Consider the following 18,014-nt stretch of genomic DNA (forward strand, 5'->3'; position numbering starts at 1 on the left):
AACAAGAGGATGCTGATCTGGCCAGACAAGTGGCCCTGTTTGGTCTGGTCTGCACAGGCTCCCTGCTTTAAGTGGGAATCATCACACAGGGGAGTCCCTGGGCCCCTGGGGAAGGAAGGCACAGTGGGAAACCTCACAGCTTTCCTTGTCCCTTCAGCCTCTGTTGGATCACACATGCTGGTGTGAAGGCTTGCTACACCTAGAGTTTCCCTATCACTTTCTTCCCACATATTTCCCACAGCTTCCCATTAACCAGCTCAATAAAGAAGGGCAGAAAGCAGCAGAGCCTCACACAAAAATGGGAAAGTGCTTCTGCACACTGCCACCAGCTCAGAAATCCCAATCCAAACTGAGGAGTTGGCTGCAGCAGCACCTCAAAGAGGGAAAGGAACACAAAAGCTGTTGGGGTTTTTTTGTGAAACGTGAAAGGTCTCTTCTACCCAGACCCTGAGACACCGGCTCAGACATCAGCAAAACTTCTATTTTAGGCACAGGACAGACACAGAGTGTGCATCAGTCTGGATCTTGAAATACTGCATATTTGAGCTTCTGCTGTGTCACACTTGCATGCTTTCTGGCCCCTGGGTCTTATTCAAGGACAGCAGAGCAGCTGCAAAAGCAAGGAAGAGAACAAGAACTGCTTTAGTGAGGCAGAAAGGAACTCTATGCTATGGGTGTGCTGAGGTGGGGCTGTGCAGCGAGCTCAGTGCACCGAACCAAAGGATTCAGGGCATTATCCCACACAAATTAATTCAAACTTGCCAAGCTGCCTTAAAGCAAGCTAGAATTACTGAACTTGCACACCTCCTTTCACCAGATAAAAGCCTGACTCTCAGCCTTTAAACATGGGGTGTCTCCCTGGCTTAGGCACCTGGGCACCTTCCTTCACACACATCGCAGAGCCAGCACAGAAAAACAAGAGTTCAGGGTTACAGGATAAACAAAATCTGAGAATGGCAGATAAATTGAGCCCCTGGGAACCAACACTGTTCTCCAGCCTCTCCTCCCAGCAAGGGACAAATCCAGAGCAGCACTCTTCAGGCATCACTTGGAAGAGGAACAGGGGTCTCGCCACCAGCAATGTTCAGGAGCAGGGACAGGTCTGCCGGAGCTGTAAACCTCCCTGTTGTCAACTCCATGGGCACCTCTCAGGCAAACAACTGCTCAGAGCACTGTGAAACCTCAGGAGCAACCCATCCAGGCATGGGTTTTTTGGTTCAAATCCTGCTGAAGATGTTTTTCTAAGATCAAGAGGGAAGATGACATTTTTTCAGCAGCCCCTTCTGCCAGTTCTGTACCCTGTGGTGCCACAGCCACAGCTGGAAGTTCCTCTCCTCCCCACAGGCTGTTTGTTCACCCTGTGCCTGAGTTTGCTGAGGGTTGGTGTGACAGGCTGTGGCTTTGCCTGCAGCCACCACTGGGAAAGGAGCCCTATGGATGAGGTCAGTAGCCACAGACTTTGACCTCTTCCACCAGGAAAAGTTTGGACAGCAAAACCCTCCAATGCTGGTCTCTTTTGAGAGGTTTCATTTGAAATCAACAGCTGAAAGAGCACCAGAGGGACAGAGTTAAACAGATCTTGCAAAGTTTTAGGAATTGTCAAGACTTTTGATCAGAACAGTGCGTTTTGGGGATTTATTTATTTATTTCAAGAGAACCAAGAGCTGTTTGTGAGGAGCCAGGACATTTTGTATTTATAAGCCCACCTTCCTCTTGAGGATGCAAGAGCTTTTCAGACATGACAAGCCCATCTCCTACGCTGCTGTAGGGAATGGAGGTGTTACTGCATGATCCTTGCATCTCTTGGTAACTCAGCAGTAGAGCTGTCCTGCTCTGGCTGCCCTATTAGAAGGGTGTGCAGTCAATCACCCTACAAACCTCCCTGCCTGCCACAGGTCAGCAATCTGACCTGGATCTCACCTTTTTGAAATGATTTGGGAAATACAGGCAACTTCCCAGCCCCTTGCAATCACACACAACCACGGCCACAGCAGACCTCAGAACATCAATTCCACACCCAAAACATGACATAGGCCACAGAACATCACACAACTCAGGGGCCCCAGGCTGAAGGGCTGGCCCCAAGCTACAAAAAAACGAAGCTCTCCAACTCACCAGCACAATCAACTCAAAGAGAAGAGATATTTGACACAGGAGTTTTTTGTTCCTTGGTAACAGGAGCTGCTCCTCTTACCTCCAGCAGTTATGCATGGAAACCTGTTACACAACCAGGGCTTGCACAATCCTTACAGGTATTTTATCAACTTGCTCCTCCAAAGCTTGGAGTTAAGAGAGGAGGCACAGCAATGACCCGTAAAAGAGAGTCCATTGATGTGTTTCACAAACAACCATGCAGCAAGACCCAGGGTACTTGCCAGCACTACAGAGCCAGACCTACCAACTTCCCAAGCTGGTTGCTAAACCTCCCCAGCAGAATTCCCATGCACTGCCAGAGACAGATTTTCCCAAGGAGAAAAATTCAACCCCATCTCTAACTCTAAACCTCACCATGTCCTACTCCACACAGCAAGAAAGGAAGGTAAATTAATCAATACCTCCATTCCTTGCAAAGGAGTGACTGGAGGGATGGACATGGCTGATTACTAAGCAAAAATACAACAGTAATCTGCCACCGTGGGTCAAATTTGGCCACAATTTGGACTTGTGGCCCTCCAGAAGCCACCAGAGATGGCTTCTGGTCTTTCTGGATTCCATGGGTGATAGCAGCATACAATTAACTTTGAACATTTACTTGGGGATCAACAGCAAGAGATTATGAGCAGCCTGTAATTATTTGTTCTGATCGGTTTAATTTCAAAGCCTATAAAAAAGCAATCTTGGCAGAGGTGCACCTGTCACTGCAGGGCTGGTGACTCACTCCCACAGCAGCGTGTACAAAGTCATCTCATCCCTGGGATCAAATGATCACATTGGGAAAGCAAATTATGCAAGTTCTACGAATTGTGTTTTTAGAGGCAGGAGACCCCACGTCAGGAAACAGAACAAAGTTCAATGGCCACAGAGGCAATTGAAGGTGGTTTTCTTTTATACCAGGGGAGGAGATGGCAGGAGCACAGACCTGAGCAGGGAAGCTTTTTCCCCAGTCCTTCAGAACTGAGCAAACACAAACTTTGCTGCATCACAACAAGCAAAGGACAGAGAAAAGACCAAATGGGATTTCAGTCAGACAGTTCCACACACTGCTCTTGCTGCAGGTAAAGAAACCAGCACTCCCAGCACCCACTGCCAGCCACCCTCCCCAAACCCAACCGCACCCAGAGGTGCTCCACAACCTGTGACACTCAAAAGAAAGGGGTTACCTTGCACCTATGGATCTGCAAACGAGTGCTGGTGGGGGCTGTGAGCTCCAGCACGGAGGGTGGTGAGCAGCAGGGAAAGTCTCCCTGGAGACAGTTCAAGGAGTTTTGGTTGTATGGCCCCGTCAAGCTCCTCCAGCTGCTCTGCAAGGAACAAAATAAAAGTTGCAGAAGGCACTTGGCTGTCCAGGAGGCACCAATCCAGAAATTACTGACTGAACAGGAGGCAACTGCAAGATGGTGACAAGCAAGAGGTTCTTCTCTGTCACAATTAGAGCAGGACTAATTAACAGGGGGTTAAGCCAGATTTGTGACACTACCCCCCTCCTTCCTGCCCACTCTTCACCTCACTCTCCAAGGCTTTCACACTCAAAGATTAAAAGAAAACACTCATTAGCGTTTCTTCCTGTAGCTCCATATTCTCCCTGCTCTGTGTTCTGCAAATACAGTTCTTGTGCACAATCACATCCACGGGCAAAACTAAGACACACTCCATGCCATGCACACCCCGGTTCACTGCTGTCAACCAGCCCAAGAAAAACCTGTACTGAGACAATGCTGGGTTTTTCAGGAAGGGTCTGGTTCACCAGCCCTCCCCAAAACACCGATTTCCTCATTTGCAGTAGATTAATCAGCCGCTCTGCATGTGTGCAACAGCTCCTCGGGATTTCTCAGAGAATTACAGAAACATTGGAAGAAAGCCCATTCCCTTCTATCTAGCAAAAGGGATGTGTGCATCACTGCACCCCACTAAGCAAAAAAAATTGTGAAACCCCAGAGCTCCTCATGACAGCCCACACAAAGTGTAGAGCTCTGTTGTGAAGGGGATGTCCCCACCAACGCTACTGATTCACTTCCACAACTCAGACACCTAACTCTTTCCTCCTTGCACTTTTCCAGCTTCTCAGCTGGATATGTTTCTACTTTCTAAAGAGAGCTGTAAAAGTACAAACCCATTTCACGTTCTCAGACTCACATCAGACAGCCTCAGTGACCCCTCTTCTCTGTACACATTCCACTAAGCATTCCCATTTCCTTTCACACTCCAAAAGTTAACCCAGGCTTACCCAAGGTCTAAGCACCGGCAGAACAAAGCACACTCCAAGCTGTTCCAGCAGTGCTTACTCCTGCAACTAAGACAACTCTCCAAGAACCAATTCCACACTGATGACTATCTCCCAACACCATCATCCAGATGTCTTCGCCCCCTCCAGCCTTAATATTTCCAAAACGAGGGGGTTCCCATTATTTCCTTTGACAAGCACACTCCCTAGGTGAGTAATTTCACTCTTTGAAGAAACTCCATCAGGAAAAGTCAGGAGCAAACAACCTTCCCACACCCCAGCAGTTTATAAAGTGAAATAGATGGAACAACAGCAGAACAGCCCAGCCTGCAGCAAAGGTGTCAATTAAATACTGGGAATACCGTTCTGCAGGGAAGTGCCAGAAAATTAAGCTCATTAAAGGCTTTTAACCAGCAACAACCTGGGATGGGGTAAGTCTGAGCAACGCTTCAGCGCTGTGGAAGCAAGGCAGGGCAGGCATCACCCCGTGAAGGCTGCCCACCCTTCCTCAGCCCTGCCAGGGGTGCTGGTCAGTCCCCCACCCCACAGCCCCCGGGGGATAGGCATGATAGGGGTACCCCCAAATAACAGGGGGGCCACTCATGCCAGCCCCCCATACAAGGCACACTGGTCACACCAGTCTCCCCAGTAACAGGGTGCTCAGCAACACCAGATGCTCCCAAATAAGAAGGGCTCTGGTCATACCAATTCCTGCCACATAACAGAGGAGCAGTCACAGCAGACTCTGCAGGTAACAGGGAGCTCTGGTCATCCCGGTCCTCCCCAAATAACAGGGGACAGGTCACAGCACACTCCCCAGATAACAGGGGACATCCCAGTCCTCCCCGACCTCTCGAATAAGAGGGATCTCTAAACATCTCAGTAACTCCCAGTAACAGGATGCCCACTCACTCCAGACCTCCCAGTGAACAGGGGGCTCTGGTCCTCCCAGTCCTCCCCCAAAAAGAGGTCTATTAACATCGACCTCCCCGCCAATAACAGCGGGGTTACTTACAGCAGCACGCCCATAACAGGGGATCCCGATCATCCCCGTAACAGGGAGCCAATCACACCAGTCCCCCCAATACAATAAAAGCTCCCCATCCCATGCCAACCCCACCACGGGGTGCCGGACCGCCCCTCCCCAGCACAGAGGACCCCAAAGGCGGGGCTCAGCCCCCCCGCAGCCACAGAGGACCCCCAGACCCACCCCTCCTCAGCCACACGACCCCGCAGCCCCGGGACCCCGCACCCACCGCCGGCCCGGCCCGTCTGGCGCTGGCGACTCCCGCGGCCCCGGCGCGGCCGGCACGTACAGCGGACCGCACCACCCGGGCACACGCGCGGGGGAACACGCTCCGCCCTCACCGCCCGCCAATAGGCGGCGAGCGCGCCTGCCCGTGAAGATCCCCCCTCTGCGGCGGCGCATGGGACAGCCCCAGGACGGGGGTCTTAAAGGGACAGGAGCGCTCGGAGAGCCCGGGGGTAAAGTCGGGGTCAGGGGTGGGTCAGAACTGGGGTGGTCAAGGCTGAGGTCAGGGTGCAGAGGAATGGGGTCCAGAGGTCACAGTGGGTGTAAGCAGGGGGTCAGTGTGGGGAGCAGGCTTGGGGTCAACATTGTAGTTCGGGGGTGAGTCTGGGGGCCGGCATTGGAGTCATGGTGGGGTCAGAGCTGGGGTTACAGTGGGAGCAGGGTTTGGGTCACTGTGGGGTCATGTTTGGGGTCATGGGCTGGAGTTAGGGTGCTGAGGTCAGTTTTGGACACTAACTCTGGGCTGAGCCAGGACCTGCAGACGCAGGACTGCTGTCTGTGGCCACTCCTGGGTGCACATGGTGCTGCTGTGGGACTCCCAGTTCCCCCCAAGGTCACTGCCCAGACCAGGGCCCCATGGGGGGTCAGGGGGCCCCCAGGGTGGAGGCTGGCACCCAGTCACTGCCACCCTCCCTGGGAGCCAGGGGACTGCTCCACCCAGCAGGAGCACATGCTCCTGATTTAACCACAACCCAGATGATTCCGGTGTTTTGGGGTGGTCTTTCTCTCGCTGCCACACCAGGAAGTTGCACAAGCAGCTCTGGAAACATCTCCAGCAGCGCCAGTGGGAGATTTCATAACCCAGACTTCCAGACCCACAGGGACCGCTGCTCTCATCTCTTTTTTAGGGCGAGGAAGCTGAGTTACAACTCTGCTGTTTCCAGCTTGGCCAAAGCCAGAGGCACAGCTTGCCCTGACCCCACTGAGCCAGCCCCACGGCTGAGTGGGGTCACCCCGGGGCTGGGTCCCCTCCCTTCACCAGCCAGACACTGGCACATCCGAAGTCACCATCCTAACGCTGTCATTGTGTTGACGCTGGCTCCAGAGTCAATAAAGACTCGGGGAAGGTCCAAAGTTCAAGCTGGGCCTGGCAGGCACCAGAAGAGGTGTGAGGAGGGGGCAAAGACCCGAAAAACACCAGCCCAGGGCTGCAGGGACACCCTATTTTGTGACAGCATTTGAGCAGAGGGTTGAGGGGTGTGAGGTCACCTGAGTACTGATGCCACTCACATCAGTTTTGGGATTGACCCCATGGAAGCTCCCTGGGGTGACTGGTCTGTACCCCGTGGGGTGAATGGACACTGGTTAAAGGTCCCAGTGGCCCTGAGGGGATGGCAGGACAGAGCAGGTCCATGGCTGGGGTCATCCCACCAGGTGCCTGGACTGGGGACAGGCATTATGGCACAGCCTGTCCCATTCTGTCCCCACAGGGAAGGGGCTGGGGTCTCATCACACCCAGCTCAAACCCCCCAGAGGGAAGAAGCAGAGTCCTGCAGCTCACAGAGACCTGTTTGGTCAGTGCTTTGTCTCTCTACCTAGTTCTCCCACCTCTCCAGCTCTTCTCTGTTCCCACCACAGTTTGAGGCTGAACTTCTGGCCACGAGACCCTCACGGTGCCAGCAAACAACAGGGGACCCCATGGGACAGCCATGGAGGTGGCGTTTGCCAGTGTCCTGGCCCTGGCACAGGGAAGCTGGCCCCCAGTCAGGATATCTGCATGGGTGTGCTTGGCCACAAATTAATGACAGGAAAGCAAAGAACCACAGACCCGTTTTCCTTCCAGCATCAATGTCTCCTGCCAGGCCTCCGCACTTCGTGCATCCCCTCTCACTCCTGGATGGGGCAGTGATGTAGGTCCAAGTCAGTTCTGCTTTCCTCATGTATCCCTGACTCCTTTTCCCTTGCATCATGGTGGGAGCTGAAGACCAGAGGGGATGGACTTGGGCTCTTCCAGAGCATCCTTCCTATGGCAGGACCACTACTCCAAGGACAGGGAACAGCTGGCTCTGCTCCCAGCACTTGTCCCCAGACTGTCACTCTGCAGTGACCCTCTGAGGACATGGGGGCAACCCAAGGGGCTTTCTGGACTCTCTGCACACCCTGTGGACAGACACAATCCTGGCATGGAATGTTGTGGCAGTTTTACTGGGAATGAGCCAGAGGCACGGAATAACAAACCTCCAGGAACAGCACGTTCCCAGGGGCAGCCATCCTGGCCTGAACTGGTTATTGATTTTTTTTCTTTCCTTTTTTTTTTTTCCTGCTTTAGGAACTTCAATTCTCTGTCTCCCCGCTAAGGAAACGAGCTGGTACTGCAATGTGTGATGAGTAACATTACCGTGAACTTAGTTAGGCAGATGCCAAAGCCCAGTGAGCTGATGACTTTGACCTCCCTCTCTTCCAAATTTAAATCCTCTTCTCAGCCTCAGACACATTTGCAAATGTGTCATCCCAACCTGTTTCCTCTCTCTCAGCAACTTCACTTCCCTGGGTGATGAGTTCTAAACTTACCCCCAGCCCTGAGGAACTGGGACTTGTTGGACTCCACTGTCCAAGAGCATTTCACTGTGGCATGGATGTCCTCAGAAAAGCAGGGAGCAGAAAATAAATCTCCACAAACATCCATCTGAAAGGCACTGAAGGCAGGTCCAACACACTGCACGTGACCAGTAGGTGCAGCTGGACTCAGAACATTCCTGGGGACATGGTGGAAGCTGTAGAGATCAGAGAGACCAAGTGATCTGCCACAGCCACCAAGAAGCTCCCAAAAAGATCTGAGAGCAGAAAGAAAACAAATCCAAACTCTTAAGTTTTGTGCTCATCTGGCATGTCCTGTCCTCAGGGCTCACCTGGAAGGCTGTGGCAGTTGTCTTGCCCCAGCATGGAAAGGTTCGTGGCTGGAACCTGCTCCTTCCCTCCTGGAGAGAGGTTTGCACCAGCTGGGATTGGGGCTGTTCCCGCTGCTGGCTGTGACACTGCAGTGACTCTTACAGGGCATCCTCTACCGCTGTAAAGCCAGGAAACTATTCCCTGGAAACACGCCATCCCTTTGACAGCTCTGCGGGGACAGCGAATCTCTCACCAGATTGACTGATAAAGAGTTGGACAGGAAAAACAACCGGTTTCCAGCGTTTTCCAGTGTGCAATACCGCTTGTCCCCAGTGCTCGTCCTCAGTGCGCGTCCAAGGCCACCAGCGACACGCAGCTGCATCCATCCCGCCCACAGCCCATCCCACTGATCCCATTCCATCACCCGGAGGGGCATGCTCCAGCTCCCCACTTATAAACAAACCCAGAGGCACAGCAGTCCGTCCTTCAGAACTGTATTTCAAGTTCACAATTTGGAGATACACAACATTAGTGATTGCTATGAATCCTCATCACCCTTCTGGAAAAAAATCGGTGATAAAATGCCTAGGTTTACAGGCAAGGATTTCACAAGGAGGAAAATCAAGGCACTAATGGGAATGGAGTATCAACATTTCAATGTTATCTCTAGCATTTCTTTCCTGGTATTAAAAACATGCTTTTAAAGTCCAAACAAGCTCCTTATCCTGCTCTTGCTCCACACTAAAAATATAACAATGCAATTGCTGTCAGCAGGAAAAACAGGACCATAAAATCAAGTCAATTTGTGATCCCACAGAGGAGCTGGCCCTCAACACCAGGCTGGTTCCCAAATTGCTGCATCCTCCTGCTGAAAGCCCTGCCTGGGGTGCTCACCTTTGCAAGAAGAGCCTCTTACTCATGTCTTATTTATCTGAGGTATAAGTTCTCAGCACTGACTTTGGTCTCCTCCAAAAGGAAGCCTCTGCATCCCACATGGGATTGTGGCAGTCATTCCAGAGGGGCTCCTGGAGAAGTAAAGCAGCTGGATGGCAATGTGGGGCTTCCTCAGACCCTGATGATGGAAAAAGGAAAGAGGCAGGGACGTGCTTTAGAACGTGCAGCTGCCAGAGCTGCCTCTGGCCAGGCTCACCGAGAGCAGGCAGGAGCCCCGAGGCTGTCGAGTTTCTGGGGCTGGGTGAGGCACTGCAAGAACATCTCCAAGAGCAGGAATGGCACTTTGTACTTCATGGAGCACTTTTTTTGGAGCACAGCAAAACTCTTAAGTAGAGTCAAGGGCAGCTGTTGAGATCCTGGCTGATTTACAGATGCAGAGGCAGCAGATTACTACCGGGCACTGTACAGTGGGCTACACAGCTGGGAATAAAGCTCAAATCCCAGCAGCTGGACCAAACTCCTTCATTACAGACATAAGCACCAAAAAGTGCATCCTATTGCAAATCCCTGGCTGAGAACTCCCCTCTCCCACACACCTGCCCACCTGCTCTGAAAAAAACAGGGAGAGATTGTGCTAATATTGGTGGGTGAGACTGCTAAAGCCGAGCAGTGTGAACACCCCCAACAGCACTGCTACATTCCTCCTAATTCTTCTAATCCACTGTTAAGGTCTCTCCCAGCTCCTTGGATTTATAACCATTTGCTCCACAAAGGGCCAAAATCCCTTACTGAAAAGTCTCTCACTACCTCACAGGCATCTGAGGTTGCCTTACTGGTAAGTGATGGTGACACAGGCTGGGCTGGTGCAGCGCTCTCAGAAAATGAAGGCAATCCATTGATGCAGGCATAAGACCTTCAGCATTTTAGAGCTGTGTTTTGGGGCAGAAAAAGGTATTCTGTATTGTACCCTCTTGCCTCAGGTTGGTATAACAAGCCCTTTTCAAGGCACTCTCTTAGTGGACAAGTCACCAGTAGGACAGACATCTGTCCTCCTCCATTTAATTTTAAGTTATAAACTCAGGCTCCTATGATTCCCACTCCTTTTGGGTCCTAGCTACATCACACCTGTAAAAAAGACAGGAATGTAAACGGAAAGTGCTTATTGCTGCAGCTTAGTTAAACCCAATTCACCCAGTGTTTTGCCAATGAGGTTCCTACCTTGGCCTGGGGAGCTGGTGCACTGGAACTCCAGTGGCACTGTGGAAAAATGCAGCTGCTAAATGCAGCAAAGAAGAAAGACTTCAGAAGAATGAGAAGTTCACAGAGGTGATACAGTTCCCATCCTCCAACAACATCAAGAAGTAAAAAAAAAATTATAAGGGAAATATAATTCAAGTAGACTGTGCCAGGGAGCAGGGGAATGGCCTTCACTGGAGCTACCAACCCATTCCAACACTCACCCCAGACACAGCAAAGATGCCAGCAGTGCACTGCTGTGTGAGTCCTGCTGCTCTCTGGAGGATCAGTACACCTGGACTCTGGTAAATTCAGCTGAAACAGAGGCCACTGGTGCTGCTGGATACCCTGGTGCTTGCTGAACAGCAGCCAGAAGGCCCGTGGCTGCAGGTGGCTGTGGCTGAGCTGGGCACACGTGCTGTGGGACAGAGAATTTGCCCAGCTGGCAGCACTGTCCCGGTGAGGCTCCGGCGTGGGCCTGCCCAGGACACTCTCCAAAGGCACCTCTGGCTTGGTAGTGGGAAGAACTGAGGCTGTGTCCTGCAGCATGGCCCTGCTGAAATCCCTCGTGTCCCAGAGTGTGGCCGTGTCCCAGAGTGTGGCCGTATCCCAGAGCGTGGCCGTGATGCAAGCCCTGGCTCTGAGCACTGGGGTGCTGGGAAGCAGGAAGAGCCAGAGGCGAAGGGCAGTGGTAGCTCTGGGTGGGGTAAGTGCCAGGCACAGGGTTAATCCTGGGCAGGAGGAAAACAGAAAGTTACACTGTGCTCAGAACTGACACTGCCTAATTAGTGCTGGAAGTGCCCTGGGGGCAGATTTCCTCCTGACCAGAGCTCAGAGAGGTCACTGCAATCCATCAGAGGGATTCACTACAACAAAAGCTCTTATTATAAGCAGCACTTGAGTAAAAAATGGGCTTAGTGGCCTCCCAGGACAGCTGTTCCCATTCCCAACCCACACCGACTCCACACCCACTGAACGAGCGTGGTTCTTGCGTGGTTCTCGGCCCCAGGCGCTTTGTGCAAGGAACGAACAAGCCAAACTGCGACGTGCCTTGAGATTCCTGTGTGCATCCTCCCTGCCCTGTGAGTGACACATCTGCCAGGTCATTAATCAGGAGAAGTTACAGCCACCAAGTGTTATTTACCAAGAAAACACAAAGGCCTTTGGTGCCAGTAAGAGCCCAGAGTACAGAGCAAAAAAAAAGGGAAGGAGGAGAGAGTTAGAAATAAAAGAGAGAGTTAGAAATAAAATTAATCATTCAGAAGCAAGGGCTAGGAAGTCTTTGCCAGCAGAAGGCATGACTCATCCTGCCAAAACCCATCAGGAGAGAGGCAATCTGCCTGGAAGCTGAAGCCTCTGGGACTTCAGGAGTGCTGCTCAGCCCACACACAACTTGAGGATGAGACCTGAGAATCCAGGCAATATTCATGAAGCCATGACTGCCAAGTTCCCAGAAAGAAGAGAAGACTGGCTCATGCTGGGGTTTTCAGGCTTGGAGATTTCAATTATTTGGGGTGTGGGTTTGATTTTGGATTTCTTTTTATTTGTGGACACAAACATGATGCCAAGGCCTGGACTTCAAAGATTAATATCTCCTGTCTCATGGCAATTTAATGCCTGAATCTTATGAAAATTTAAAATGAAAACAAATCCCATACTATTAAGAGCTCTTGCTTGGAAATAAGAACCAAAATAATAAAAATTAAACTCCAGAGGCACTTACAGAAGTTTTATCCAAGACACAGACATGCAAATTTAGCTGCAGCAGTGGAAGCATCCTAGAAACACCTTCCCACGCCCTGCTTGACAGTCAAATGTTCATGTAAATACCTTTGTGTCAGAGCAGTCTGTGTCACCTCACCAAAGGAAGCAGGTTTAGATACTGACGTGCTGTGCACAGCAGGATGGGACTGGTGCTGGCACAGGCTCAGCATGGAGCCAGGCAGCCTCTCCTTCCAAAAGCTGCACTTGCACAGGAGGGAGAGAGAGAAAACACAGACTCTGGATCTGTCTGGCCTCCCCTGCAAGCATTCACATGTTTTGAGTGTCCTGATGGATCTGGGGGACACTCCTGCTGCAGGCAATGGTTGCTTTTATGGTTTCCCATGGGTGAGGCCAGTGCAAACACCTGGGAATGCTTCCACTTCAAATAAAACTTCACAGCGAGCCGATGGTTTAAACAATACACAGAATTTAACCCTGAATAGAAAACTATTTTTCCTTTGTGAAACTGAAAGGACACCTTAGAAAAAGTAAATATTTGATCTCCATTTTCAAGCCTTTTAGAAAACAAGTGAGTTCTCATGGTTTGTGTTAAAACCTTTCCTGCATGTCACCTGTGGGCCCCAAGGCTTCTTCTCTGTAAAGCAACATTGCCTTGATACTGAAAACCTGCTGAAAGGTTAAAAGACACCAAACTTTGCACTGAACTTTGTAAGTGCCATCCTTAATTTACAATGCTCTGCTCCTACATAGGTTTGGACACAACTCACTTCACAGCATTCCTGGCAGGAGAGGTGGGGCGAATAAAGATAAGGATCACGCCCCAGGGAGCCATAGAGCCAGGAACAACTGCCTCTTGCTGAGGCAGAATTACACAACTCAGCTTTCATGTCAGCCACAGCTGCAATACCTTCCCATGTGTACACACTGCCCTTGCAGCAAAGGAGAGGTCTTCCACCTCCATTTAGCTTTCAATAAAGACCTGGTTGAGTTAATTCGTGGTGATTTATTAGTCACGATGTTGTCACTAGTGTAACATCAATGGGTGACTCTGTTCCCCACAACACCCACGATGTGAACAGGAGAGGCACAATACAGCTTCTGGAGGCGATTTCATGCCTCTACTCACACCTGAAAACTCCCCTGTAAGATGTAACAGGAACTCCTGTACTTACTTGCTGTTTTCAGAGGCTCTTCTCTCTGCTAAGGACCCTGGGATGTATTCCAGCCCTGGTATCCTCTTTAGCAGAGTGAAAGGGAATACCCGGTCCAGCTTAGAGCCCACCGACTCTGGAAAATCCAAGCAGAAACAGTAGCCAAGACCATCTGAAGTCAGGAGCTTGTTAAGGAGAACTGAGGACAAAACACACTCATTTCTGACACAGCCACACAGAGTCCCCCTCTGCCCACAAACCACTTTCCCTGGAGAATTCTCCCGGATCTACCCAGCACCACCTTCAGAGACCATCGCTCTCCTCAGCTCCACGTTCTCTGCATGCACTGAGAAGGAGCAGGTGAGGTGAAACACAAATGCAGAATGGGATGGGACGAGGATGAGCAAAGCCAGTGAGGGTTTAGTGCAGAGAGGAGTCCAGGAAAAGCCAGTGCACCTCAGCGATGAGAACCACAGCACCTCCTCCCCACCACAATCCTGCTTTGGCCCAGGGCTTCCCACTCAGAAAGGATACAGGCTTCCCCAACCAGAAGCCCACACAAGTTCCCCAAAAGCGAAGAGTGGGGGACAAACCATGCTATGCAGAGCCCAAACCACGGCACCAGCACCACAGGAACTCTGCACCCAAAAACCAGAGTCCTCTTCATGCGCGAGCGGGTGGTAGAAACCCCCAGCGTGGCAAAAGCCACTGGCATGAACCCTTTGGCATCTCCCACTTCCAACAGCCTGGAGACAAGGGGCTCGAGGAAGAGGTACAGGAGGGCGGAGAGCACGGAGAAAGTGGCAGTGAGGATGCAGTGCTTCACTGTGCCCACGTTCTTCTCAAAGCTGCCAGCAAAGTACCAGATGATAACAGCACCACAGGTCAGGGAGATCAAGTCCTCGTAGACAAAGATGTAGGTGATCAACCTGTGAACTGAGCACAGCAGCACCTCAGACAGCCACAGACAGCACTGGAGTTGCTATAAAACAATTACGTGCTTGAGCAGAGGGAGAGTGAGCCCACGGGATTAATTAACAGCTTTCATTTCTATCCTGGCATAGAAGAGAAGGAACCTGAGGCCTTTAAAACCAGGCATAAATAACCAAATAGAGTGAAAACAAGTGCTATCTTGGGTGTCACAAACATATGGGCTGGCTCTTGCTGCTTCCTGGGAAGCTGCCTGGAAAAAAGCAACAGCATCTGTAGTAAATTTCAGTCTCATTAAAAGAGAAAGCAAGAGACATAAAAATAACTATTACAGTCCTGATGATTTTGGCAAAAAGATAAACACTTCTTAAATTGCTGGAAGGCCGATTTTCATCACCAAAAATGCCTGGAGGTTATCACATCTCAGAAGTGCTTCCAAGCTCTAAGTTTAGGTGTTCTCCTGGGCACACAGCAAGGACGGAAACAGACTTCTCCACCTCTCTCCCATCAACCTCAGTTCCACAGCCAGAAAAACACCAGTGAAAAACAAAACAATGCACTGCAATCCCTGGAGACATGTGAGGAGATGGTGGAACCTGCCCATCAGCTCAGAGCACTGGACTGATAAAGAAAATCACTGCACGGGGGTAAGTTGGAACACGGGAATTAAAAGCGTAATAAAAATCATTCTGGGAATACCACAGGGACAGAAAAACGCAAATCCCTCAAGCTCGTGGTAGTGTTATCCACTGGGCTTACTGTCAAAGGACGGAGATGAGGGTGAGGGGGAGCAGCCTGATGTCGAGGGACTGAAATGGGTGCCCACAGGCTGGGTGCAGGCCAGGGGAAGCGCAGGGAAAGCGGGAAGAAAAGGGACACGGAGAGCGGGACACGGCGGGAGCAGCGCACTCGGAGACGGGCTTGAGGACGTGCACAGAAATGGGGGCTGAGGGGGGTACCAAGGGGTCCAGGGCAGGACAAGGAGAAGGCCGGAGAAAGGGGACACAAAAGCTCCGCTGGGATCTGGGGAAGGCGCGGAACGGGGTGGGCAGAGGAACCAAGGCGGCAGCGGCTGCGCCCGCCGGCGGCCCCGCTCACCTTCCCCGTCGTGCAGGGCTGCGGGGCGCAGCGCGGCGGCGGAGTGGGCGGCGGGGACACCCCGCAGCAATCCGGGCGCGGAGGCACCGACCGACAACAGCACCGTGAGGGCGGCGGCAGCCGGCGGGGCCGAGGGCGCCGCCATTGCTGCCCCGCGCGCCCGCCGCTTCCGGCCGCCGCCGGAAGGCCTGGCCGTTTCCATGGCAACAGGATGTGCTGCGGGGCCCGTTGCCATGGAGATGGGGGGACTTTTCCCCCCCTTTTGAATTTTTGTTTAATTATTGCTATTTTTTCCCTGTTCAGAAGGGGAAAATCTCCCCGGCGGGAGGTGTGAGGTCTCGCCGGGAGCCCGCCCAGGGCGGGGTATAGCCTGGTGTTCCCACACGCGGCCGCCCCAGGGTGCGGGAGGCCCATCCAGAGCCGTGCAGCCACCCCTCCCCCAAGCCGCGGGGTCTGGCTGCTGGGAATCACAGAATGCATCAGGTTGGAAAAGATCTCCGGGATCATCGAGTCCAACCCGTGACCGATGAACACCCCCATGTCAACCAGATCAGAGCACTGGGTGCCACATCCAGTGTTTCCGTAAACACCTCCAGGGATGATGACTCCACCTACCCTGAGCAGCCCCTTTCCAAGTCTAATCAGCCTTTCTATGAAGGAATTCCTCATGTTCAGCCTGAACCTGCCGTGATGCAGCTTAAGACTATGTCCTCTCACTCTGTCCCTTGTTCCCTGGGAGCAGAGCCCAACCCCCACCTGGCTACAACCTCCTGTAAGAGAATTGTAGAGCACAAGAAGGTCCCCTGTGAGCCTCCTCTTCTCCAGGCTGAGCCCTCCCAGCTCCCTCAACTACTCCTGGTGCTCCAGACTCTTCCCCAGCTCTGTTCCCTTCTCTGGACATGCTCCAGCCCCTCAATGTCCTTCCTGAGTTGAGGGCCCCAGAACTGGATATCGGTCTCAAAAGCTGAGTGTTTCCCTTCAATGTGATGGCCGGAGGTGGAGAGGGGTGTTCACGCCACAGCTGCTCCTGCTGTGTTCACACCGGGCCAAGCCTGTGTGAGGTTTGTATTATGTGCACTGTCTGCCTTCAATTCCCCAGCAATATTGGCTTAATCGTTTGGCCAGTTCTAGTTAGATCTAGGAGAGGAATTGGCAGCTCAGAAGTGAAGATACCAAAGTTCTTGAAGGTTTCATGGGCACAGGGAGATGATGAAGTAGGGAGAACTTAATCTGATTCCCTGTGATCATGACCACTGGCTAACTTTATACACAGTTAGCACTAACCACAATTGCATCTGTTCTTGAGCTTGTAGTTGGGAATGGAGCTATGGATATTGTAGTAGGAAAAGAGTATATTTGCACAAAAGGAGTAAATCTGTTGACACCATACATCCCACCTGGACGTGTTCCTGTGTCATCTGCTCTAGGTGACCCTGCCGTGGCAGGGGAGTTGAACTGTATAAAGGATCAGAAGAAACCCACCTTCCCACACCATCACTGATTTTGCAACGTGGAGAAGGACTTAAAGCAGCTGGGATCATTTCCAGCCGAGGGGAAAGAGCAGAGGGTTGAAGGGCTGATGTCTTTTCCACATCTCAACTTCAAAGTTTTTGGTTGGGAGCATGGCACAGATCTATCAGCAGGCAGATAGATACATAACCCTGAAACTCTCTCTCAATTAATTCCATTTCTCATGTATGAGAAGCCTTCAGTCCCTGAGGAATGCACAAACACTGAGAGGCTCTACTCAGAGCAAAAGATCCCCCCACCTCCCCTGGCTAGGGAGCATTGTTTGGGATCTGCCCTAATCCCAACATCGCACAGGCAGCCTTTGTGAGGTCCCAGGGTGTCAGAAGAAGGCTCATGGAGTGGGAGAAGACGTCGTGGCTGGAGGAGATGAAGTTTCTCAAGGAGAAACCGAAAGACAGGCAGGGAGCTCAACCCCCTTTTTTTTTTTCTTTTTCTTTTTTCTTTGATTAATCATTCCAGTCACTGCTTGTTTTGCAGAAACTTATTTTCAGCTGTGGCAGTGGGATTTGCCTCCTGCTGCTATGCCCGGGGGGGAAAGAAACAAACCAACTTCTCTGCAAATCTGCTCAAATCATTCAGCTGAAATCAGAGGAGGCTCCTCACTGCCTTTATAAGAAAACAGGGTAGAACCTCACTGTACTCTGGGTACATGTGCAGACTGTCCCCAGGAGGAAAGGTGCAACTGTTAACTTCTCAACTCTCACAAGAAGGTAGTTTGATGTGAAACAAGAAATACAACTTCTAAATATAATCCGATTAAATAATCAATGTTGCTTTTGCTGTCTTCTCAGTTCATCACTCCTCCTCTCTGAAGCAAACCCTCGTGTTTCATAGAAGTGGCTCCCAAGATCATAACCCTTTTCTTTAGAAAACCATTCTCCAAGTTGATACTTGGCTTTTTAGGATACTTAGAAACCCTGGCAAACCT

General features: G+C 51.4%; 2 protein-coding genes across 4 annotated transcripts in view; both read right to left on the bottom strand.

Annotated features, from left to right (window-relative positions):
* Positions 1–5,725, bottom strand: part of LOC104691103 (NADPH--cytochrome P450 reductase) — a 28,542-nt gene extending 22,817 nt beyond the window's left edge. The window contains exons 1-2 of one of the 2 annotated variants that reach the window (XM_039562870.1): positions 5,638–5,725; positions 3,321–3,456 (exon numbers count right to left, since the gene is read on the bottom strand). The gene's annotated coding sequence lies outside the window, so the exon portion shown is untranslated. Of the gene's footprint in view, positions 1–3,320; positions 3,462–5,637 lie in introns of both variants that reach the window. The other variant, XM_039562869.1, reaches the window with a different exon arrangement.
* A 3,274-nt stretch (positions 5,726–8,999) lies between these two features.
* On the bottom strand, positions 9,000–15,736 carry RHBDD2 (rhomboid domain containing 2). Of its 2 annotated transcripts, XR_005603410.1 has the most exons (5): positions 15,557–15,701; positions 14,063–14,464; positions 13,550–13,700; positions 10,877–11,383; positions 9,000–9,594 (listed from the first exon to the last, which is right to left on the bottom strand). XR_005603410.1 is itself a non-coding variant. In XM_039563036.1 (4 exons), exons 1-4 carry the CDS (start codon positions 15,699–15,701, stop codon positions 10,939–10,941), a joined length of 1,143 nt encoding a protein of 380 aa, XP_039418970.1. In that variant the 5' UTR covers positions 15,702–15,736; the 3' UTR covers positions 9,000–10,938. The 2 variants fall into 2 exon arrangements, 1 of the variants encoding a protein (XP_039418970.1); XM_039563036.1 differs by having other exon boundaries at positions 9,000–11,383; positions 15,557–15,736.
* Between the last annotated feature and the right edge of the window lie 2,278 nt (positions 15,737–18,014).

Source organism: Corvus cornix, chromosome 19 (assembly GCF_000738735.6).
Source record: "Corvus cornix cornix isolate S_Up_H32 chromosome 19, ASM73873v5, whole genome shotgun sequence".
In the NCBI taxonomy this organism is placed as follows: Eukaryota; Metazoa; Chordata; class Aves; order Passeriformes; family Corvidae; genus Corvus; species Corvus cornix.

What these genes read in the sequence shown, in the direction of transcription:
- RHBDD2 (XM_039563036.1), bottom strand. Translation starts at nt 15,701, where the DNA reads ATGGCGGCGCCCTCGGCCCCGCCGGCTGCCGCCGCCCTCACGGTGCTG. An exon ending in GCTTCTGGTTGGGGAAGCCT is followed by an intron (nt 13,701 to 14,062) that starts GTATCCTTTCTG and finishes TCCTGACTTCAG; the next exon opens with ATGGTCTTGGCTACTGTTTC. An exon ending in AGAGCCTCTGAAAACAGCAA is followed by an intron (nt 11,384 to 13,549) that starts GTAAGTACAGGA and finishes CCTCCTGCCCAG; the next exon opens with GATTAACCCTGTGCCTGGCA.